Below are 24,009 nucleotides of genomic sequence, written 5' to 3'. Positions count from 1 at the left end.
AGGAGAGACAGGGTTAAAGACTGAAAGACAGGGCTATGTGTATCATCTGTATAAGGTAAGCATTAAGTTGTTGGCAGCAGAAGCTTGGCCGATGTCCCCCTCCAGGAAGGTGCTACAGCTAAACACAAAGCCCGGTCAAATGTAGCTTCTAGAGAGAGAAAAAAACATAGAGAGAACATAAAGTTAAAAGCTGAAATAACAGTAAATAATGCAAAATTGGAGAGTAGTATGAGAATGCGGCAGAGAGAGAGAGTAAAAGTGGTATAAGCCTATAGCAGCATAAATACAGATCAAGACTCAGGATAACCTAAGCCACTGTCACTATATGTTTTATCAAAATGGAAAGTTTTAAGCCTAGCCTTAAAAGTAGACAGGGTGTCTGCCTCACGGACTAAAACTGGGAGCTGGTTCCACAGGAGAGGAGCCTGATAACTAAAGGATCTGCCTCCCATTCTACTTCTAGAGACTCTAGGAACCACCAGTAAACCTGCAGTCTGAGAACGAAGTGCCCTGTTAGGAACATATGGAACAATCAGATCTCTGATGTATGATGGAGCTAAATCATTAAGGGCTTTAAATGTGATAAAGAGAATTTTAAATTATATTCTGGATTAACAGGGAGCCAATGAAGGGAAACTAAATAGGCAAAATATGATCTCTCTTTTAAATTTTCATCAGAACTATTGCATCCAAGAAATATACAACAACAAGACGTAGTCACTTGCTAATTTTGTAAATATGCCTGTAAAGTACAGATCATGGCTGGTTTGATGAGCTAATTTAAGTAATGAGATTTACATGATATGCACCAGTCTGGACAGTAAACCTACAGTAACAAAGAAATTTTGGTCAAATGTTCTGACAGACATTCCATGACTCACACACCTGGAACTTTTCCACATGTTGTTACATCAACAAGAAACTTAAATGTATTTGCTTATGATTTTATCCGGTAGACAACAACAATGTCATAATTGTGAAGTGGAAGGAAAATTATTTTTTTTCAGTTTTTACAAACATAAATAATAAAAGTGTGTTAAGCATTTTAGGCTGTGCCTTTACTTTGATACCCCTAAATTAAATCCAGTACAACTATTGTTTTCAGATGTCACCTAATTAGAATTAGAAAGCTGATTTCGGGTCATCTGCTGAGAAACAGTTTTTTAGCTTCTCACTGTAGTTTCTCTTAGCTGCCCTGGTCTCCTTGTTTGGTTTGTACTGGCCTGCTAACACAGGGCCCAGTCCACACTGCTGTAATCCTTCTTCTTGCTCCTACGCAGCTTCCTCAGATGTGAAGTGAACCACACCCCAGTCTTTGAAAACTTACAGAGCACAGTTCAAGCCATCAATTGAAAATGGAAAACGTCTGGCACAATCTTAAACCTACCAAGACATAGCTATCCATCTACACTGACAAATCAAGCAGGGAAAGCATTAAGCAGCGAAGCAGCTAAGACGTCCACGGTAGCTCTACAGGAGCTGCTCAGATCCATAGCTCAATTGGACGAATAGGTTGACAACTAGTGGTCACGCACTAACAAATCTAGGCCTTTATGGAAGAGTGGCACAGTGGAGGGAATTGCAGAAAGAAAGCTATAAGAAGTCATGTTCGCAGTTTGCCACAAGCCATGTAGGGAAACAGCAAACCTGTGGAAGAAGGTGCTCTGATCAGATAAAACCATAATTTGAATGTGTTAGCCTACTTGAAAAACTAACCCTGCACATCACTCAAAACCCAACAGCATGACAGTATATAAATGTGTAAAACTATTAGAGACATGGAATTACCAAAAAGTGGTTCTACTAATTTGACAAAAGATGGAAACGTTCAAGGCATATAAATACTTTACTCCATAAAGACATACACAGCAGTTTGCAAGACTTTACTGACTTATCCAGCTAGCTTGCCAGGAAAGCCAAATAATGTTTGAGTGTCCCTTACAAGTATTTTATTAGTATATTGACATAAGTAACAAATGTATGCTCTGTCTAGAAGAATCTAGTCATTTGAAGGACTAGTTACTGAAGAAAACAGCTGAAGATTAGGTGCGCTATCAACTTATTGCATTGGCTTTTTCTCGCTCCAAATGACAGATGAGCTAAAACATTTTCCAAATCAGCACTTTATGAGTCCCCCTAGCAAGAGTCTAACAGGCAAAAGTGTCATCAGTTTTTACTTTAGGGGGGGACTTTTTTGTAATTTAACCACGGTTTCACTTAAAGTTAAAGGAAAACTTGCTAAAATTGTATGTTACAACTCAGCTACACACTTGCACAGCTGGTCTGCAGCCTGAGGTAAACTGGTGTGTGTGTGTGCGGGGGATCCTGATGATAATGATAACATTTGCACTCTCCTCCGCCCCCGAACACTAACTGATCCACAGCACCGACCACCAAGCAGGTCACATAGAGGAGCAAAACACCTGCCACCCTCCTTACATTGATCACAAGCCTCTCAATACGCAACTCTAACAGGGCCCGTCTGAAACTGCACTTTATCCACTCGAGTGTGCTTTAACCATCCTAATATAAATTTGAAAACCCACCTAAGAGTTCATGTAATTAAAAAAGGAGGACTTTCTATTTAGTACCCTCTAGCAGATCTAAACCCTCATATTAAGGACACATTAGGTGCTGATGGTTCGTTAACCATTGGAGGGGAGCAAGAGTACAATCTTAAGATGGCAAGAGAAGAGGGGATCATTTGCACGGTAGCAGATCACACCCCTCCCCCTCGCTAAGTGCTGCAGAGACGCAAGGGAATGTGTGTGTATGTGAAGATCTGAGCATAGGAAGAGGTGGGGGGGGATGGGGAAAAGAAAGTGTGTGAGTGGAGGCGATTCCTACGGTTTAATGATAGTTGAAGATGAAACAGGGAACAGGAAATGGATAAAACGTTGGTAAAGGTGTAGCGAAAGCTGTCTGTCACACAGAAGGAAAGGACAGGGCTATAACATCAGCAAATCTGACGTTTTTTTCATGTAAACTATGCAAAGATTAAAGATCTGTCAACGCTAATTTATATCTCCTCAGTTTTTTTACTAAGCTGTAGGGCAAGCATTGCTATTAGGGTGGCGGCCCGGCAAGGGGATTGACAGCCAGTAGTGGTACAGCGGGGCATGAGGCAGGGATTCTCTAGGAGTCTCCAAGGAAAGAAAAACATGTATCTCTTCATATGTGCCATGCTTATAAGGTCCGACAAGCAGAGAGCACTGCGCTGCCACTGTACTATCAAAACACCTCTCACGTAAAGATGTGGCTTTTCATAAGCACATACACACACATTCCTTTTTTTTCTCTAAGCCTGGACCAGCCAGAAGTAAGAGCAATCCTCCATGACTTTGACCCTGAATTTAACAATGAGAGAGAAGGAGAGGAGGAGGGGGTCCATAAAAATAGGACATGTTGTCTCTGTAAAAAAATAAAGGAATTTCCAAAGGCTGATTTATTGTCTTTGGCACTTCTGAGAAGACAGCATACATAAAGAATCTGACACTGAGTATAAAAGCCAAACTAGAACTATAAAGTAAAGCACAAGTTCATCCGCATATAAGTTTAGCCATTCCAGGGTGGACCTGAGCCTGAATGGGCCCGTACTCCACCACCTCTCCATCCACGGTGATCATGCCTTGTTGTGAAATGGGCTCTAACCGCAGGGCCCTCACCTTTTCGTACACAAGGTGGGGGCAACCGCACGCTAAATGGGAACCCTTTTCCATGGCAAGGAAGAGACGCAAGAGGGCAGGCCGGGATATTCCCGCTGTCACGTAAAACAGATGAATCAGTCCGTCATCTGCCATTGCTCCCGGGACTGTCCACAGATCCTCAGCCAGATGGGACTGGTAAATAGCCAGCACCAAAACAAAGTCCTCCTCATTGACCACTGTCCAGTTTTCTGGGACCTGCTGGTCCAGACTGGGGAGAAGAGAATCTACAAGTGATGTAGTCATATTGTTGCTCTGTGTCTCGGGCCTCATGTTGTTGATTAAATTGGAAGAGTTGGTGATGGAGTTTTGGTTTATGTTCATATCAATGCAATTGGTCAACGAGCTCTGCTTTGGTGAAACATTGGGAATGAGATGACAGGGAAAGGACGAACAGAGAGACGTAGACGTAGGATGGGTTGCCTTCACGATTTTTTTGGAAGGTTTCGGTGCTTCTTTAGCAGGTAGATATGCTAACCTGCCCTGATAAACTCTGAGTGAGGCCAGGCGCACCAGGGTGCCCATCAGGAAGCGGATAGCTCCCACATGACGATACTTCTCGCTCTCAATATCCACATCTGCCACAAAGCCCCAAGCCAAGGAGAGGAAGGAGAAGAGGCGCTGCCTGGAGGCCAAATGGACTGAGACCAAGTCAAGGGAACCAACCAGACCTTTGCACAGCATGAAACCACAGCTCAGTAGCAGCTCCTCGTTCCAGGCTGGAGGCAACCTGTTGGATCATTACAAAAAACAAGATCAGAGGAAAACACAGTAGAGCACATAGTAATGCAGCTTTTTATTGACTATTTGCCTCTTTATATATAGGCTAAACTAAGATAAATGAACAATGAAACTAAACATAATGCATAGGAATACATCAAACATGAGAAGTTGTAAGGTTTTGTCCTCCATCTAAGACACGAAAACAACTTGGCAGTCACACATTGAAGGTAAATGAACAAAATGTACAGATGAAGTTGGGATTTTGTGTTGAGGAACACTGTTAGGTTTAGGGTACAGGAAACTATGCATATGACCTTTCACAAAGAATAACTGCTATTCTCCCAGATGACTTCAAAATCGGATTTTTGGACTTTTTATATTTAGCAATAACAACTTCTTATTCTATGCAGATGTTTTTATGACCTTCATGTGTTATGCTCAGAAAAGAGTCTTGTCCAAATGTCTTCTAAAATGTTTCAGAGTATCTCCTACATGAATAATCTAGCTATCTTCAATAAATTAGACTTATATTCAAAAGTTTATTAATTACAGTAACTCCAGCACTAAGTGAAGCACATTACATACATTAATTATGCACAGACTGATGTTTTCTAGTCTTTATCTGTTAATTATGATTATTTCTGCTTGCAGCTAATAAAAACAGGATGTTTAAGATTAGAATATTACAACAGACCAATAAATAAATGCATTTTTAAGACAGAAACATGGGCTTAAGGAAGAACAGCCTATGTATAATACCTGCTTAATGGTTGTTATTTTCAAAGGCTGCTTTAAATCTGAAAAATGGGCCTCGTCAGAACCAATATTCAAATGTATTAAATATGACTATATATATATATATATATATATATATATATATATATATATATATATATAAACATTATGACGTCAATAGATCAGCAAATCTGAGTTGTTTTGGAGTCATCCAAAGTCCTAACATCCCATTAAATAGATGTGGTCATGACATTTTGGCTCACCAGTGATGCTTTTTTGAAATTTGGCCAACAACTATCCAGCAGATGGGGATGATAACCTGGACATGTGCTGGGTTAACATAATGAGTGAATTTCTAAAACCCTTACATCATTGCTTTGAGTGTTTGTGCAACCAGACCTGAACTCTGGCTGCACAGCTAAACAGTCTAAGTAACTCCTCTCTCCTGAGGAAAGATGAGCCCAGTCAGCCTTTACTATAATTACAAAGGAAGGAGATAAATTGTCTTTTATGAACTAAAGAAGGATCGTCTTTTGTACTTTTAGCCTATGCATTTAAATGACTCATTAAAAGATGGACTCACTGCGAGTAGTTGTGGATGGATGCAGCCAGGGCATTGCCAGAGCCCCCTGGTAGGATACCTAGAGGAGTCTGGATGGCTTGTTGCCAATCTTCACGCTCCATCAGACCATTTATTACCTGAGTGAAGAGGAAAGATGACGAAAACATAAAAACCTGCTGTTTTGTGTGTAGTGTGGCACTACCATTGTGACCAGATGGTACTGTGGCTGAGTACAAAAATAATTTCTGGATGACTGCAGTTTTTTTCATGCATGCACCTGATCTCCTTTATCATGTTTGAGACCAAATTAAAATTTCATATTCCTATTCCAAGAAGTGCTGAAAATAGAAACTAGAGTCGTGGAGGTTTATCCAACACCCAGTGATTAACAATTCCCATCATTTGTGAGTAGAAGTGGGTTGTATACCTCAAACAGCAGCCCGTCACCCGACATAATGACCAGCGCATCCCACTGCGACAGGTCGGCATTCCTCACCATTTCCCGTGCATGGTTTTGGTGCTCTAATGAACAGAAGAAATGCAAGAGTAAACTGCAAGACGAGGCAGAAAATGTGGCAGAATGTGGGACAAAGTGAAAAGAATGATGATAAAAAGGGGTAAGGGCAGAGAAAGACATGTTCCCTTCATCACCGCAGGCTCTGGAGTGGGATCAGGGAGATTAGGCAGAAAAGGGATTCAATTTCCTCTTATCGGACTAGACATATCACATTAGCTCATCCAATGGCTACTCGGCAGCTCCAAGGCAGCTTAGCCAGCCTGCAAACATCTGTGACAGAGAGAGCAGGGAGCGAGTGGTCGCATGTTGGTAAATGTGCTGGTGGAGAAGTGAGCTATTTGTTCAGCCTAGTTTTATTGGCAGCGTCCTTGAGTTGGTCCCTGCACTGGGGGTCTCTGTGGGCTCATCTTGCCAGCATTAAAGTCTACAGTCCTGTCAGCCGAGACTCCCCAGTGTAGTCACGTGTGGAAAATGGAAACAGCTTTAGAGAGGAAGGGAGGAAAGGACGGCAGACATTCAACCTAAGAGGCACGGGTGTGCTGCCACTACGAGAACATTCCTACTGAAGTATTGATCAACCCAATGGTTTTACTTTGCTCAACCTCTCCTTACTCCTGTGCTGTTTGTTTGCTGTGTGCTGGACAGGCTGGAGGTGTTTATGCAGTGCTGTGTTGACAGGAGTAATTGAACTGCACAGCTGACTCAGCATTTTTAGCCTGCAAGACTGATGTTTTCCTTCCGAGATACTTACTTATTGAAGAGGTCATTGGAAAACCACACATACAGTTCTCGTGAAATATGTGTATGGCTTCGTTTAATTCCAAGTATTATTTTCATTCAGCTTTTTATCTTATTTATCTTAAAATACAACTTTGTCTTTGTTGGCCAATGAATGGAATAAATCTGATTTTATTTGTAAAGCACTTTTCATATAGCTGAGTGACATGTAAAGGGATTACAAAAGTAAATAACAAAATTCTCATAGATTTGTTGCTGTACTTGGGAGGATTTATTACACAGGGGCCGGGTAGATGTCCGCTTTGACACCAACTGCCTAATACTTTAGTTCAAAGTTCTTTCACATACTGAAGGGCTCATAGAGACAGCAAGAAACACAGGTCATCTAGGTGGACAGCAAGCCCAAACCATTAACTTTTTCTAAGAAAATTTGAATCTTACATATGACTAAAAAAAAGAAAGGTGTTAATACAGAAATACTTGCCTACTGAAAAGTATGTCTATGTACTGTACAGTACATGCACTCAAAAATTAGTCAGGGTTCATTTTGCATGAATTACTGCATGGAGGAGATCAGCATGTAGCACAGCTGAGGTGTAATGGAAGCCCAGGTTGCTTTGATAGCGGCCTCTAGGTCATCTGATTTGTTGAGTCTGGTGTCTCTTATCCTCTTCTTGACAATATTCTATAGTCTCTTGATGGAGTTTAGGCCAGTTGGTTTGTTAGCCAATCAAGCACAGTGATACCATGGGCACGAAAGCAGGTATTGGTACCTTTGGCAGTTTGTGCAGGTGCCAAGTCCTGCTGGAAACTGAAATGAGCATCTCAGCAGAAAGCAGGAAGTGCTCTAAAATGTCCTGCTAGACTAATGCATTGTCTTTGACTTGATAAACACAGAACACCAACAGCAGCAATGACACAACTCCTTCAAATCATTACTAACTGTAATGACTGGGCCTCAGGCAACTTGGATTCTGTGCCTCTTCACTATTTCGCCAGACTCGCATACTTTCTCATACTTTGATTTCTACATACAAAGCTAAATTAACTTTCATCTGAAAGAAGACTTTGAACCACTGTGCAACAGTCCAGACCCTTCTTCTTAGCCCAGGTAGGATGCTCCTGACATTCCCTCTGGCTCAGGACTGGGTTAACGCAAAGAATCGCACAGTTGAAGTCCATTACACCTGGGTAAATCCAGCCACAGTCCACACTTTGTAAATTTCCCCCAAAACAGCTAAATGGGCTTGCCTCACATTCTTCCCACGCCTGTGGTTATCCCTGTTGCGACTGCACCATTTTGACCACATGTTTACCTTCCACTAATCTTTTTATTAATATGCTGTGAACAGCCATTTAGCATGGCACTTTGTGGCTTATCCTCCTTGTAGAGGGTGTCAGTGACTGTTTACTAGACAGTTTTTAGGTTAGCAGTCTTTATTATGATCAGTGGTCACAACATTTCTGGATTAAAAATCCATTATTTGTCTTTACATTTTCTAAGTAAGTAAACTTGGGGATTTTAGTAGTTTTAGGCCATGATTGCTTTGTGTGTGCATAATCTGTTTGGAGTTTCACTTTTTGAAATGAAATTTCTCAAATAAATAAACATTTCTGTTACATTCTAATGTATATAGATGCACCTTTATACATACTCATGGCCATGAGATCATATTGGACAAACACCTCGTCCCAGCTAAGCATGGTGATGGAAGGTTATTGGTTTGGTTGTGTTTTAAACTGAATAATTCAAATATAATTACTTTTTAATGATATTCTAATGCACCTGTCTTTAAATCTCATTTCTATGCATTAAAAGCTCATTGAATATGTTTTTTTGCTGCTATTATAAATCAACTAGTGGGGAACTTACTATACAAAAGCAATGCATGATGTCATCTGATCACTATGGTTTTAAATAAGACATTAATGTTAAACAGCTATCACCCCCCATATTCATTATAATAAAATCCAACGTGTATTTGAGACTTCTGGCAAGTCTTTCAAACAAGCTCTACTTGTCCGGTGTTTGTCTAACTCTACTATTAAAGACTTGGTCTATGGCACTTTCTGCTTCATAGAAACCTCGAAAGAAAAACAATGTTTTTATTACTTTTAAAATATAAAATTAAATCCAAAGATAAAGGCAGCTTATAGTTATGCCTTTTAATATTACAGACTTTATGTCGTCCGCGAAATCTTTCACAAGTTGCAAAGACGCAGCTTGATAAAAGATAAAAACACCCGAAATCTGGGTCAAATTCCCGTTGTTTCTCTTTAAAAGCAGCAGTTTGCTATATATGTTGCTGTCTTCGGCCTTCTTCTGAGGTTAACCTAGGTAAAGACTAAAATGGGTATGTAAAATGTTCAGGTTGACACAACAGGAGCTTTGAACTGTGCTTGTCCAACCTCAGGCAAAAAGCAGTTTGATACACTCATCAAAAAGGTGTACACTGAGTAAAATAGACTAAAGTTAGTTCTCACTAGACATGCTGGACCCCACCACTCTGGGGTCTCAGTGTCCTATATTCCCCTTCCTATATGTCCATCTCTGTTCCTCTTCGTTAACTTCAGTAATTAGGCTCTGTGTTTTCATCTCCATCCAGTTCCTGACCCTTCTTCGGGTCCCAGGAGCCCGTTAAGTATGTGCGAGCATACCGGCGTACTTTCTCAAAAAGACAAAACCACACAAGCAGAGTTTCTGCTCCAGCGCTCCGCTGCCTTCGCTGTCATAATCCGTCTCACTGTGAGCCGCAGCAGAGATTCAGCTTCATAATGCCGAGCTGATCCAAAAAGAGACAGCATATTCATACCTGCCAAACTGCTGGTCCTGCCTACTAAGGGTAAGTATGCGGGGTGCAGAGAGGTTGAAGGTGGTTGAGGTGAAAGAAAAAATATTCGTGGAGTTCAGACATTTTATAAATATATGTTTAACCCCCTTTACTCTGATACACCTAAATAAAATCTGGTGCAACTAATTGGCCTCAGAGGTCTCCTACTTAGTACCTAGAGCCTGCCTGTGTGTAATTTAATCCGAATATAATTATAATTGATCTGTGAAGGCCTCAGATGTTTGTAAGAGAACATTATTGAACAAAAAGCCTAATGAAAACCAAGGAATGCTGCAGACAGGTCAGGAGCACACTTAAGGAGGAGTTTAAAGCAGGGTTTAAGCTTTAAACATCTCACAGTCCATTGCTTAATCCACTATCTGAAAATGGAAAGAGTGTGACACAACTGCAAATCTTCCGAGATTTGGTCGTCCACTTAAACTACATATTTAGAGAAGCAACCAAGAAGTCTATGGCAACCTTAGGTGAGCTGAAGAGTGTCAGAGATCATGTCGGGGATACAGGAAACAAGTGAACAAAAATGTTCTGGTCAGTTCTCACCAAAACTGTAACATGTGGGGTGGAAAACTAACACATATACATATCAGCCTTAATACACCACCCCCATGGTGAAACGCGGTGGTGGCAGCATCATGCTGTGGGGATTGTTTTCTACACAAAGGAAGCAGTTGAGAGTTTATAGTAAGATGAAGCTGTGAGTGGACTGGAGTGGAAGTCCAGCTTCCAGCAGAACCTACAGCTGGAGCTACAATGGAATGGATTACATCAAAGCGTATAAGGTGTTAGAATGGCCCAGTCAAAGTCAAGATCTTAATCTAGTTGAAAATCTATGGCATGGTACACCAACTGATGTGCACATGCATTCTCAGTCTATGGTGACTGAGATGGAGCTCTTTGCACGGAAAAATGAGCAAAACTGTGCTGGGTTGTTATAGTCGAATGGGTTTCTCTTCATATTTTTGCACTACTTTGTGTTGGTCTATCTCATAAAATACCAATACAATTCATTGGCGTTTGTGGATCAACGTGGCACAACGCGAAACAGCTTAAGGGGTCTGAGCACTTTACATAACACTGTAGGTAAATGATGAAATGTAGATTATTTTGTTCCAGATCTTCTTTTAAAGCTGTTCAGAGTAACAGCTTCTTGTGGTGAAAATAGCCTCAGATGACAGTAACATGCACAACACTGTTAAAGGTCACCAAACGGCATTAGCAAATCATACTGAATGTGCAGCAGATGGCATGTATAGAGTGAGAATTCAATGCCCATGTTTTCTGTGAGCGCATGCTTTGTGAATTTGTGAACACAAAAACAATGCATAATTCCTGCAGAGATTAAAACTTGCTTCGAAGCATTGTCAATTTGGCTTATGTCAGTGCATGCGTAACTCACAGCATGACCCAGTTCTCAGAATGATCACGCTATGATGTAGTGGAATGTTTAATCCTCTGTTTTCTATGAAGATGACCCTTGGAAGAGCCGCAGCCGAATGAATGTAGAAAACATATTTATGACTGACCTGTGATGACGAGGGTGTAGGAAACGGAGGCCTCTGTGAGCATGGCCTGTATGTGGCCAGTAAACAGCTGGAGAGCCTGTCCACGCCCGCTGTGGGGGTTCACCAGGATCATGGTTCTGCAAGGTCTCCTCAGCTCCGTGTACACCACACCTGACAGGCAGAGAGAGGATAATGTGAGTGATGGCAAGGATAAAGAGGATGAGAAAAAACGACCTCATCCTTCTCTGAATATATGCATAGAAATGCTGTGTGAGAGAAAAATGCAAGAACACTGCAGCTAACAGCTGGGCGACCATCAAGACTGACAGCGCTCAATTTTAATGTGATGTGCTGCAGAGATAAGGTATTTTATTTGGAATCTTACCTATTATTTATGTTGGGAACCTTATTATCCTTGACTAAGACAGCCTGCTGCTTGTGTCTATCAAATAATCACAAATCAATGGAAGGAAAGAAAATTCTTTTAAATAACTGGGGTTAAACTGACAATGGTTATTCTTGATCACCAAGACCTCAGCTCTTTTGCTGACGTTCTGTAAGAGTAAGCTTTGAAGATCTTTTTCCCTCCCTTACTATCCTCCTCACGCTGTGTGGTGACCAGATAAACAAGGGTCCTCACGGATGTAGTTGTTTTAAAACGTATTGTCTAAAGAATTTATTCATATTTATATCCTATTCAAAGAAGGCATGAGTTACTGCTACTCAGATCAAATTTGTAAGGTATAAATTGCAAAAAAGTGTTTTAGTTACATTTATTTTAAATAAAGTATTAGGGATGCCCGCAAATGTACTAGTGGTGATTTTGTTACATTTTCCCTCACTGAATAAATGTACTTAAATTAAAGGTTGGGACTTCCTAATATTTTTAGTGGTATTATGATTCTGCAATGAAAACTGAACTGAAGTATATCTTTACACATCTTTACCAGGGATGCCAATAAATGTGGGAGCCGCTGCATATTTCATTGTACTATAAAATATTGTCTGGAAAGGTCTTGTAGATTATATCATTTCTAATACAGCTCTTATTTGGCACTCTCCTGTTGTTGCAGGGCTTCCACCTGTTGCAAGGCATAAACTACTATCTGTGCCAGTGCAGATTTAATGAATTTGTCTGAAAAGTAAAGCCATGTTTTGTTTTTATTATTAAATATTTCCCCCAATGAACTCTGTCAGGACCGGTGAAGGCTCACTACATGTGACCCATCATTAACTTGAGGTGGCTGAGATGCGAAGGGACTTGACCTTATTGTCTGAGCCTTTCAGCTAAAAATTACTGGACCACTTAAGAACACTCTACAACTTTGTATAGTGCTGCAGCACTAAACATTTAACCCAAATTGCACGTGTGATTAGGGAAAGTGATGTTGAGTGATGTTGGAAAGAGTAATTTCTTGTTGCAACAGTCAGGAATTAATTAGATTAACATCATGGACCTCCTCTTTCAAACCCACTCGTGAATGACACATGTACACAGTAACAACATCACGTCTCCTTTATTAGGTACACCTGTTTTATTGCTTGTTAACGGGTTAAGTAATTCAGCTGATCACATGGCAGCAACTTAATGCATCTAGGCATCTTGACGTGATAACAATGGCTTGCTGAAGTTCAACCAAAGCATCAGAATGAGAAAGAAAGGGGGTTTAAGTGAATTTTAATGTTCTAAAGGTATTGGTGCCACACGGGCTGGTCCAACTAGTTCAGGAACTGCAGATTTGCTGTGATTTCCATGCACAATCTTCTTGTTTTACAGACAACGGTCAGGAAAAGAGAAAATACTCAAAAAATGGCAGCTATGTGGATGAAAATGCCTTGTTGATGTCAGAAGAGTATGAGCAGATGGTTTCAAGATGAAAGAAAGGCAGGTGTGGTGGTATTAAGGTATGCAGAATGCCATCTCTGAACACACAACACATAAGACTGACTTAAGACTGATGAGCTACAGCATCAGAGCACCAAACCAGTGCCAGAGCTGTCAGCTAGCAGGAAACTGAGGCCAAAGTTCTCACTGGTTTAGGAAAAATGGACAATAACAGATTTGAGCTGCAACATTCGGATGGCATTGAATTTGGCTTCAATAACATGAAAGCATTCATCCATCGTGCCTTTTATCAATTGTTGAGGCTGCTGGCAGTAGGAAAATGGTGTGGTGATTTTTTCTTGGTGCAATTTGGGCCTCTTAGTACCAATGCATCACTTGAATGCCACAGTCTTCCTGAGTATAGTTGCTGAACAAGTTCATCCCTGACCATAACAGCATTGCACCCATTTCTGATTACTACTTCCAGCAGGATAATTCACTATGTCGCAAAGTTCACATCATCTGGAACTTGTTTCTAGAACATGGCAATGAGTTTACTGTACTCCAACAATCTCCACTCAACCCAATAGAATTTTGCATCATGGATGTGCAGCAGGCAAAGCAGCTGTGTGATGCTGTCATGGCAATATGGATCAAAATCTCTCAGGAATGTTTCAAACACCTTGTTGCATCTATGTCGCAAACATAAAGGCAGTTTTGAATGCAAATGATGTATAATGAGTACTAGCAAGGAGTACCTAATAAAGTGGCTGGTGAGTGCAAATACTCTGTAATTGTGTAACACCATAGCAGCATAGCAGTCAGCCACAGACAACAATGCTGACAGACACGTCATCCGATTCTTTGTTTTTCTGTGCGTACTCGAAGCAAAATATTCTAAACCTGTGTTGTTTATAAGTGTGCCTCACATTGTGTTGCCTCAACAAACGTACTGACTTTAGTCTCAGCCTTTTCAGCCAGTTTGGTGAATTTGATTGCTCATCTTTTACAAATTGCATATGGTACATCAAACAAGCAAGATGCTGTAAGGATTGTATGAGTTCTGCTTTTTAAAGCAAGCACCTACGCACTTTAAGCCCTGAAGGAAAAGCTAATTTCCTCCAATTGCCTGGGTTTAATGCATTACACCCTTTGTGTACAGATCCGGTCTCTTCTACAGTAATTTTGTAGGTTAACATGCTTTTTAAAATGAGATTTTGTGAGAAGTGTTTCAAAAAAGTTTATCTAGCGCCAAGTTTGCCTCCCTAGAGTAAGAATTTTCAGCAATTTTTATCTAAAACTGTCTGGAGACTTAGGTATGAATTTGCTATAAAAGTTCTATTTCTGAAGGCTTATGACGTCATAATATCATAAACTCTCAGCACCAAGGGCATCTTTTTCAATACAAGAAAGTGCTTTAGACAGTGTAGCTTTGCCTGTAAAATGTTTCTAATTAAATAGTCTATAGCGTCATTGTCTTGTTCTGTGAAAAGCGATCTGCTACCTTTTTACCAGCCTCCGCCAAATTCAGTTAGCCTTGGAATGATGGAACACAAACAATTATTAGAAATATCTCATGCAAAGGTGCTTACACCCTACAGGGAGAGGTGAGAATCCAAAAACAGACAGGCATGTGCCAATCTATCTCTGTTCATTCACACAGGGGCAGTATTGTTCGCTAGTTGCATCCCTGCATAATGTTCCTTTCAATGGTAAAAAGCTCCGTGCACTTCCAGAATTGAGTGGAAAGCAGCTTATGAAGGTCAACCAGCTTTTGGATTCAGCTCTTGCACTCAAGTGAACTGAGCTGAAAAGCTTTCTGATAAAATATCCACACATCGCTCTGCAAAGGTCAAAAACTGAAATCCTTAGTGCACTGGCATTTCTGATAGTATGTGACGGATAACACAGAAAAAAGATGGGCCAGAGAAAATGATTTTAACAAAATCTGCACCTATCTACTAAAGATTCCCTACATGACAAATCAATATCAAATTCAATAATTCTTCATCTGCAACTTTTTGTTCCTGACCAAAAAGGCAAGGCAAGTATAGCTTTGCACTTTTTAGTGCTCTGATGAACATGTTTTTCTCAAAAAATGCAGAGTACTCCTGATAATACAAAAAAAAACTATTCCATATATTTTTGGGAATGTTTTATCAATGAGATTTAAATGTAAGCAGCCATGAGTTATAAGAGGAGAATCAATATCTCTGAGTTTTATTATTGGCAGGTAAAAGAAGACGTGTCCTTAAAAGTTTTATTAACTTTGTAAAGGAAGAATATAGAATGGAGTTCATAGACAGTCTGCAATGTCTGCCCAAATATATACTCAGTACATGCTAACCTTGGCTCAAAATGAAGTACAGAGAAGAACATTGTGGAAGCAGTTCTACAAAGTCAGAGAATCAGAATCAGAATCAGAATCAGCTTTATTGCCAAGTTCGTACATACAAACAAGGAATTTGACTCCGGTACACTTTGCTCTTTGGTTTTGTTTTCGCATTAAAGAATATACATATTTACAATGTACATATATATATATATATAGATTTTTTTTTTTTTTTTGCCTAAATCATCTGCTCATGATGCTAGCCACCTCTTGTATTGTCTAAATCCTCAGTTGAGGAGGTCCCGCAATTCCAGGTCTGTTGTACAATGGCCTATGTCAAGAGTGTGACTTGAGCCAATTCAGGGCTCATCCCTATTGGTAAGTGATAAGGATTGCCACAATATGTGCTAGGCATTAAATATTGCATATAGATATTTAGTATTTTAAGTCTGTCTTTCAGTCAGCATTTTGTCAACAAAGTAGCTACATTCATAAAGCTAGCATTTAGCAAAGAGTGGAAGAGCTTCAGAACCTGTGGCTAGAACAAGTAACCGTTTTTTTGTAAACTCCTTCCTTTCTCTTTAAAGATTAATTCATCAACTGTTTTTCTTTTAATTTCCACATTATATGATCTAATTAAGAAAGATATGTAGCTTAATACAACGAACCATAGGAAATGGCTATGTCAACACTCATCTGTTGTTTTTACATTTTCGGGTTGAAATGTTAATAAATATTTTATATAGATTTTGTGAAGATTTTTGTATTTCCTGAAAAACTTGAAAAAATGACTTGGGCCATTATTTTAGGAAAGTGACGGACAATAAGCAACTTTAACATTTGTTCCTGAACAGGTCAAGACGGGCTTAGTTTGGGAAATAAACGCTAATGCAAATTAGGTTTGATATTTTTATGGCAGAAGTTATACTGTTTTTCCATTTTTAAGAATGTTCTGTTGTTTAAATAATGTCCAACTGAAGCAGCTTCTATTTACACAAATCAACAATCTAGGACCCTCATTATCAAGCTAAATAATTTGTGGAAAGCTTTATAAAGGGAATTGATTGGGCCAAGACTGAGACCCTTCTAACCCAGAACTCACCAAGGAATGTTTTCAGCTCTAAATTAGATGGAAGTGTGGGGAAGTGTGAAAAAGAAGGGTATGGCTTAAGGTCTTAGTAAGCTTTATTAAAACTCTGCGACAAGGGACTGGGTTTGGACATGAAGAACATTGTTCTGTTGGACCACAGCAAAGAGGAACCTGGAAGGTCTGGGGACAGGTGGTGTGGGTGAAGGTTTAAAAATTGTGCTATGTGAAAAAGAGTATTGACTTTTCTTTTCTTTTTTAAGGAATCGAAAAAGCTAACATCAGCTGTAGCGAGAGAAAATAGCGCTCTGCAGGCGCTAATCTCAGACACCACCACCGTAAGACTATTTTTGGTTCATGATTATTTTGAACTAAGTGTTTCCATCCCTAAATTCCCTTCCCTTATCCCTAAATACAACTGCATCCATAACACCTAACCCTTACCCTGACACCTCACCCTGACCATAACTTGACGCCCAGGTAATGTTTAAAAATGTTAAAACCTCCATCATATCCTACGATCAGCATGCGTCGACTGGGTATAACGTCATGCAAGTACAGAGAAGAGCTGCAGCTTAGTGGGACTTGGAGTGGTGTTATGGTGCCTGCAGGTATTACAGTATATGTTACTGATATCAAGGGCTGCCTCAAGCACTAGACTTCATCTACATATATTAAATTGCTATTTCAGGTCGACTATTCATCGACCCGTTTTAACCTAGAAAAATCTTTTGAAGATGTAACTATTTAAAATCAAATGCACTGTCCACATTTAGCCTAAACAAAGTTGTTTAAAGTCAGGCATAGCTAGCCCCTTTAATCAACTCTCACAACTTTTCACCCTTATTTAGATCCCAAAAGGGTATTTTTGAATGGATTTTCACCTTTAACTTTTCAACACAATTTATGTTGTTTTAGACTAAAGACAAAGCTGGCTTTTCTATATGTTTTCAGCAAAGTCTTGTTCCAGTGGACTGTCTAGTATAACCAAGCTAAATTTTGACTTTTTACTATTTTAAGTCTGTCATCAAGCAGACTATTATTTTATAATTCTCAGATTTCTGCTTAAAGACGTGATGGCATTAAGGGACCTTAACCTTAACCCTAATGTCTCATCCAGAAGATTATAATCACAATGCTAGATGTCAGGTTTTGTGAGTTGAGAGTTGGACCAAACTGCAGACAGGAACTTGGGATAAGCAATGTGACGGTTTAATAATAATACAACAGAAACCAAACACACTGAAGTGTATGGATGTAATGTGCCAAAATGTGAAAAAAGTCAAGACCTTTGTGTTTTTCATCAGACACAGATTTTGGGATTACTATTGAACATCTCATTATTATATTTATCATTATTATCATTGTCTGTCTTTGCTTTAAAAACCGCTACCAATGTCAAACTCTTCACTAAGTAAACCACTTGTTTCTATAGATTTCTCTCTGTCTGTGTCAGTATGTGTGGTGTATGTACAATCTGTCTCAGGCAAGACGTCACAAATCTGCTGGCACATCCTGTCCATCAAGCCGGCACATAACGTTTCTGTATCAGTGTGTGTATTTCGTGGTTGTAAGAAATACACACACAAACACACGCACAAACACAGTAAGGTGACAGGCAGACTGGATGTGATGATGCATCAGTGCAAACAAGGGTCTTGCAGAAACAACTTCTATTCTTTCCACAAATGCTACAACCACCTAGAGTAGAACATGAAGCTGTATTGTGTCTTCAGTATCACACGTTGTAAGACAAGTGAGATTTATTAAAACACAGAAAGCATTCGAAACAAGTGCTGGAGCAGAAACAGATATTATGTGAAAGCGCTCCTATTCAGGAGCGGCGACGCTGTATTCAGACTGCAAACAAGCCGCCGTCTGAGTGTTTGCTGAAAGGAAGGGAGGAGGTCCGCGGAGAATAAACACCACTGCCCACTGAGGCAGCATCAGGAGAAGGGGGAGGCTGTGGCAGCGGGAGTGGGGGTTGACAGGCCATCACATTCATGTGTCATGGAGCAACAAGACGAACGCTCCTCTGGGACTGAGATGCTGGCTGGGGTGAGAGGTCACCCGGTGACGCATTTTAGCTCCTTGCCATATGAGCCACAGCATCTTCAGCAGAGGCTCTACCCAGGAGGCATACTCAGTGACAGGCACACCTGACCCTGAGGCAGCTTAAAAACACAGATTTTAAGGGCAGGGGTGGAGTGGGCTTGTAGATCTTTCTTCTCTCTCTGACGCAGGCTTTGCCACCATCATGCTTATTTGTGCATTACTTAAAGAATTCTTTAGCTCCATCTTTGAAATCATCATGAGAATTCTTTATTGGATATAATGTGTTTAATCTGATTTGAAAATCCAGTTAAGCAACAGAAAACGAAAAAAAATGGCTGCCACTTGCAAAAGGAGTCACACCAAGTTTAAAAGAGTTTGGTTTGCATGCAGTTCCATGATGGATCTCCCATCACATTCAGTGCCTCACAAATATCTGCAGACCAGATAAAACCACATACTTCAGTGTGTTTTATTGTGATTTTATGTGATAGACCAACATAAAGTAGTGCATAGTTGTAAAGTGAAAGGAAAATGCTTATAAAATGACTAACAATAAAAAATCTGAAGGTTTGGTGTGCATTTGCATTCAGCCCCTTTACTCTGATACCCCAAAATAAAATCCAGTGCAACCAATTGTCAGATGCGACCAACATTGAAATTTTTGGCCTACATGCAAAACTCTTTGTGTGGCAGAAAACTAACTCTGCTCATACCCCTGAATAAATGAACAGAACCGTTTTAAATACTCGTTTGTACCCACCTCCATCAACATTTTAAATCAAAACTTTAAATAGATCTGAATGTCGGGGTGGCGGAAATGGGCAATAACTTGGCCTTCTGTTTGTTTTAATCTCTTATTGGATATGTCATGAGTGTGTATTTAACCTATGTGCGCGTCTCCAGCTGTTGTATGTATTTTAGGTGTATTTATTGTCTGTAAGGGCAGATACTATTACCCTTGAGTCCATGACAAATTTCCCCTAGGGGGACAATAAGGTATATTCTATTCTACATATTCATGTCAAACATTAGCTGTAGCGAGAGGAAGTATCCCTCTTCAGGTGCCCAGTCAAAGTCCAGACTTAAATCCAATTGAAAATTTGCTTGAAAATGTATGTTCAAAGACATTCGGCATCCAATCTAGATGAGCCTGAGCTATTTGCCAAAGAAGAATGGGTAAAAATGTCAATCTCTCTGTGTTAAAAGCTAGTAGAGACACACTCTAACAGGCTGATTCAGCTGTTACTGCAGCAAAAGGTGTAAAAGTATATTTTTATTTGGGAAAATACTGCAAGTACTTAAAACCAGGTATCATTTTTCTTTCACTCCACAATCATGCACTACTCTGTGTTGGTCTACTACATTGTGATGTGACTAAATATCAGGGGGTGTGAATACTTCTGCAAGGAACTCTATGTACGTTATTGCTTTCAAGTCTTTACTTTAACTGCCAAGAGAATAAACCTCCAAGCAGCTTCTGAATGGATTTCCGAAGGCAGACTAAATTAGCAGAGTTACATCTCGAAACGTAAGTAATACCATCATATTTGTAATTATGTAGAGTCACCCTTGCTAGCTCGTCTGTCTAAATACCCAGCTTGTGCAGTAATTTTAGTTTTAATCCAACCTTTCCATCTGCAATCCCCTGATGAGATGACATGCAATTAACTTGAGGGAAGTCCTCCATAAGGGATTAGTGAATCTCACTGACTTTCATGCACCCTCTGCAACAAGTAAAATGGCAGTTCTGTTTCATTTATTAGGAAAATAAAACTTCATTTAAAATGCATAACACATTCTGTTAAACAGCGTATTTATTATCGGCCAGACTGGCTCTAAACTGCTAAAACAGCTTATAAATCAATGATATGATCCCAACATTACTGAGAGACTGTGTTTAGAAGGATACTGGAATAAGAGGCAGTAAAACCGTCGAGTACAGGGACAAGCCCTCCCAAGCTGGAGCTCTTTGATGAGTCCAGTGACAGGGGGAGAGGCAGGTTACCTCACAGGTTACCATCTGCCTGCATGAATGCCTGGCTGGCACACAGGTCTGAATCTCAAACTCCTGCCGGCCACAGGCCATAGGGAGGGATGGAGGCTGGCTGGTTGTTCCTCCTCATAAAGTTCCCAGTGTCTCTCTCCATGTTTGCAGTGTACTCCTGGAGGCTGCTGCCAGGATCACAACCTCATTCCTCATCCCACTGCTCACACTTGCCCCCGTCTTTGGCGAGCCAACATTCCCAATCAGTCACTGCCAAGTCAAATATCCGCCCCCTCTTTAAACTACACAGCAAGTTCATCCCTGCTTTGCAGTGTACACAAATAAAAAAGTATATTTCCTGACCTGGAGTGGAATATTCCTAATCTGCACCCTCATGATAGAATCAGATATAATGCTTTGCAAAAGGATTTATGTACCTTAAAGTTGTTTCACTTTTTGTGACGTTACAACCACAAATTCAATCGATTTCACTGGGATTCTGTGTGATACACCCACAACAAAGTTGTGCATTACTGTGGAGAGAAAGAAAAAAATCTGAAAAGTCTGTCATGCATTAATATTCCCCCCTCCCTTCCCCGCAAAGTCAAATTCATAGGAATTACAGCTATTGTTATGTCTCTACCAGATTTGCACATCTAGAGACTGAAATCTTTGCAAATTTGTCTTTTTCGAATAGCTCAGGCTCAGTCAGATTGGATGTGAACATCGTTTTTTAAGCCTTGCCAGCGATTCGTAATTGGATTTGGACTTTGGCTGGGCTATTCTAATACATGAAAATGCCTGAACCGAGCCGACTGCATGATACCTCGGAATTAGGTTCCTGCTGGTGGGTGAACCTCTGTGCTGGTCTCAAGCCTCAAACAATTTGTCATCCTTTATTTTGCTCCATTCATCATCCCATCAATTCTGATGAGCTTTACCGTTCCTGCTAAAGAAAGGAATCCCCACAGCATGATGCTACCCTGCCACTTTCCCCTTTTTCTGAATTTTCTGATGATGGATTGAACAATGCTCTGCGAAACTCCCCCACAACGTTGACCTTGACCTGTCTGCTGTGCTCCTTGGTCTTCCTGGCGCTTTTCGTTCACTTGTCCATGTGCAAATGGAGTTAATTTACTTATAAAGTGACTTCTGAAGGCACTGGTTGAACATAACCTTATTTAGGGGTGTCAGAGTAAACAGGGGCTGCATACAAATGCATGCCACTATGTTCTATCAAATTAGATCCCGGTAAAATATGCTGAGGTTTTTGATTACAGTGTGACAAAATGTTAAAAAGATCAAGCGGTATGACTACTTTTCCAAGACACTGTAAATAGCTGCATAGTTGCTTCTCATTTTTTATTCATGTTAATTACTCTGTCGCTGCTATTTACCAGGGCGAAGTAAAAAGTAAACAACTAGACTGCGAAACCGTGCACATTTTAAACAGAACAAGACAGGATGATACCCAATAAGAAGAGGCTGCTGTAGAGCCAAATGGCAAACAGCTGTTGTTTTGATGTCACTTTTTTTCCACCCAACCTGAGTTAAGTCTCACTGGGAATTTGCTGAGCTGAAATAATGAAGCATGTTAGTGCTCAGCTGCTGACAGAGGAGCAGCTGAAGACCTAACTGCTTAAAGTGAGCGTTCACAGCAGACTCTAGATGCTGATCCAGATCCAGATCTAGATTCAGATTGAGAGCCCGCCTCCGCTCAGGCTTGTGCATTGGCATGACGTGTTTATTTAATGGCCGCAACTGGGTGAGCTCAGCTTTCCAGGCAGGTAGAACAGGTTAGAGAGCGGCTGGAATGCCTCTCTCTGTTTCCTTTACCAAGCCTTTTTTTTAGGGATAAGATTATACAGTGCCTTGTAGCAATCAGTACAATCATACAATTTCATGGATTTTTAGGGAATTTAAGAAAGAAAAACAAACATAAGGTAGTTTATATTTGTGAAAGGAAAATTATACAAGGCTTAAAATATATTGAAAATATATTTTAAAAAATATATCTGAAGAATAATTATGTGCATTTATTTCTTTTCCCCTTTGGTGGTGGCAGCCTCATTGCTGGGGGAATGATTTTTTTCAGAAAAACCACCATATCAAACATGTAAGAAGGGATTCTGGTCAGACAACGACCTTTACTATACAGACAGAGCTACAATGGTGTAGATCAAAGGAAACTAATCTTACTGTGGCCTCTATCCAATCTGACTGGGCTTGAGCAATTTTGCAGAGGAAAATGAATGGAAATGTCTGACCCTTAATGTGCAAAGCCGATGGAGCCCAAAAGATTTGCAGCTGTAACTGCAGGAAAATGGGGTCTATAAGGTATTGACTCAGGGGGCTGAATGCAAATGGACACCAATTTTCAGATTTTTTCTTTGCGAGAAAAATTTAAAAACACATTTTGTTTTTACCTTCACTCTTATATATTTGTTAGTGTCGGTTTATTACATTAAATCCCAAAATTGAAAAACATGTGAACTGCGTGTAATAAATGTATCGACTAAAGAGGAATATATTTCAAGTTGAATCAACCTATTTACATGAGACAAACTTTTGCTATAAACTAAAAAAAAGTGTTTTTCAAAGTCTGGCTTTACTGGCATGAAAATGCATTCTCCCGGTATTTATTTTATCATCTAAAGTTAGATTTTAGGTTCACCGGATTCAGACTGTTGTTTCTCACCGTCTCTCCGAGGAGCCTGCAGCACCGAGGCATCTCTGATGGCATGAGCCCATCTCTCAGCCTCCCGGAGGTTGACCAGCGGGTCCTGGACCAGAGCGACCCGAAAGCACTGCTCCACTCTCTGGCGGGCCACGCCGGCGCTCATCCAGCGCCTCTTGAACGGATAGAAGTAAGCCGTGAAGTAGGCGCCAATGTCAACGTTGTCCGGCCCTCTGTACGCGCGACAGCCGACGCAGTCGCTTAAGTTAAACACCACCTTCGTCCGGCCGGGGGACGAGGAGATCCTCTGGATGGTCAGGGCGCTCTCCGTCAGGCTCACCGAGTAGCGGACCCCGTCGTTGAGGGTGTCGGTGAACTCACCGTACAGCACGCCCGAAAACCCGTTCCGCTGCCGGGATGGGTCCGGCGCTGAGGCGTCTTTCTCCATCCCGGACGGAGAGTAAGACGCGTCCCGGAGGCCGGTGCCGAGGAGACTCTGAACCTGCCAGCCTTTAAACAGGAATGGGTGCAGCCTGCTTGGTTCCCAGCCTCCCCCTAGAGTCTGTGAGGGGAATTACAGCGAGGGAGTAGGATGGGAGAGCTGCACAGTTTCTCAGGAATACTTTAGAACATACTTATATATATATACACTGCTCAAAAAAATAAAGAGAACACTCAAATAACACATCCTAGATCTGAATGAATGAAAAATTCTC

At 40.6% G+C, this 24,009-nt stretch overlaps 1 protein-coding gene across 1 annotated transcript; it reads right to left on the bottom strand.

The window, feature by feature from the left end:
* Positions 1-562: 562 nt before the first annotated feature.
* Positions 563-23,819, bottom strand: LOC124862371 (sphingosine kinase 1-like). The gene is made up of 5 exons (XM_047356245.1): positions 23,315-23,819; positions 11,355-11,504; positions 6,152-6,246; positions 5,746-5,861; positions 563-4,434 (listed from the first exon to the last, which is right to left on the bottom strand). The coding sequence occupies exons 1-5, from the start codon at positions 23,739-23,741 to the stop codon at positions 3,540-3,542; spliced, it is 1,683 nt and encodes a 560-aa protein (XP_047212201.1). The 5' UTR covers positions 23,742-23,819; the 3' UTR covers positions 563-3,539.
* Between the last annotated feature and the right edge of the window lie 190 nt (positions 23,820-24,009).

The sequence above is a fragment of the Girardinichthys multiradiatus genome, chromosome X (assembly GCF_021462225.1).
Source record: "Girardinichthys multiradiatus isolate DD_20200921_A chromosome X, DD_fGirMul_XY1, whole genome shotgun sequence".
In the NCBI taxonomy this organism is placed as follows: Eukaryota; Metazoa; Chordata; class Actinopteri; order Cyprinodontiformes; family Goodeidae; genus Girardinichthys; species Girardinichthys multiradiatus.
The sequence above is the reverse complement of the archived record's forward strand: the minus strand, read 5'-3'. Positions and strand labels throughout refer to the sequence as shown.

Excerpts from the sequence above, each read along its gene's own strand:
- LOC124862371 (XM_047356245.1), bottom strand. The coding sequence starts at position 23,741 with ATGGAGAAAGACGCCTCAGCGCCGGACCCATCCCGGCAGCGGAACGGG. Across the intron at positions 6,247-11,354 it reads CTACACCCTCGTCATCACAG|AGCACCAAAACCATGCACGG; the intron begins GTCAGTCATAAA and ends TCTGTTCATTAG. Across the intron at positions 5,862-6,151 it reads GTGACGGGCTGCTGTTTGAG|GTAATAAATGGTCTGATGGA; the intron begins GTATACAACCCA and ends CTCTTCACTCAG.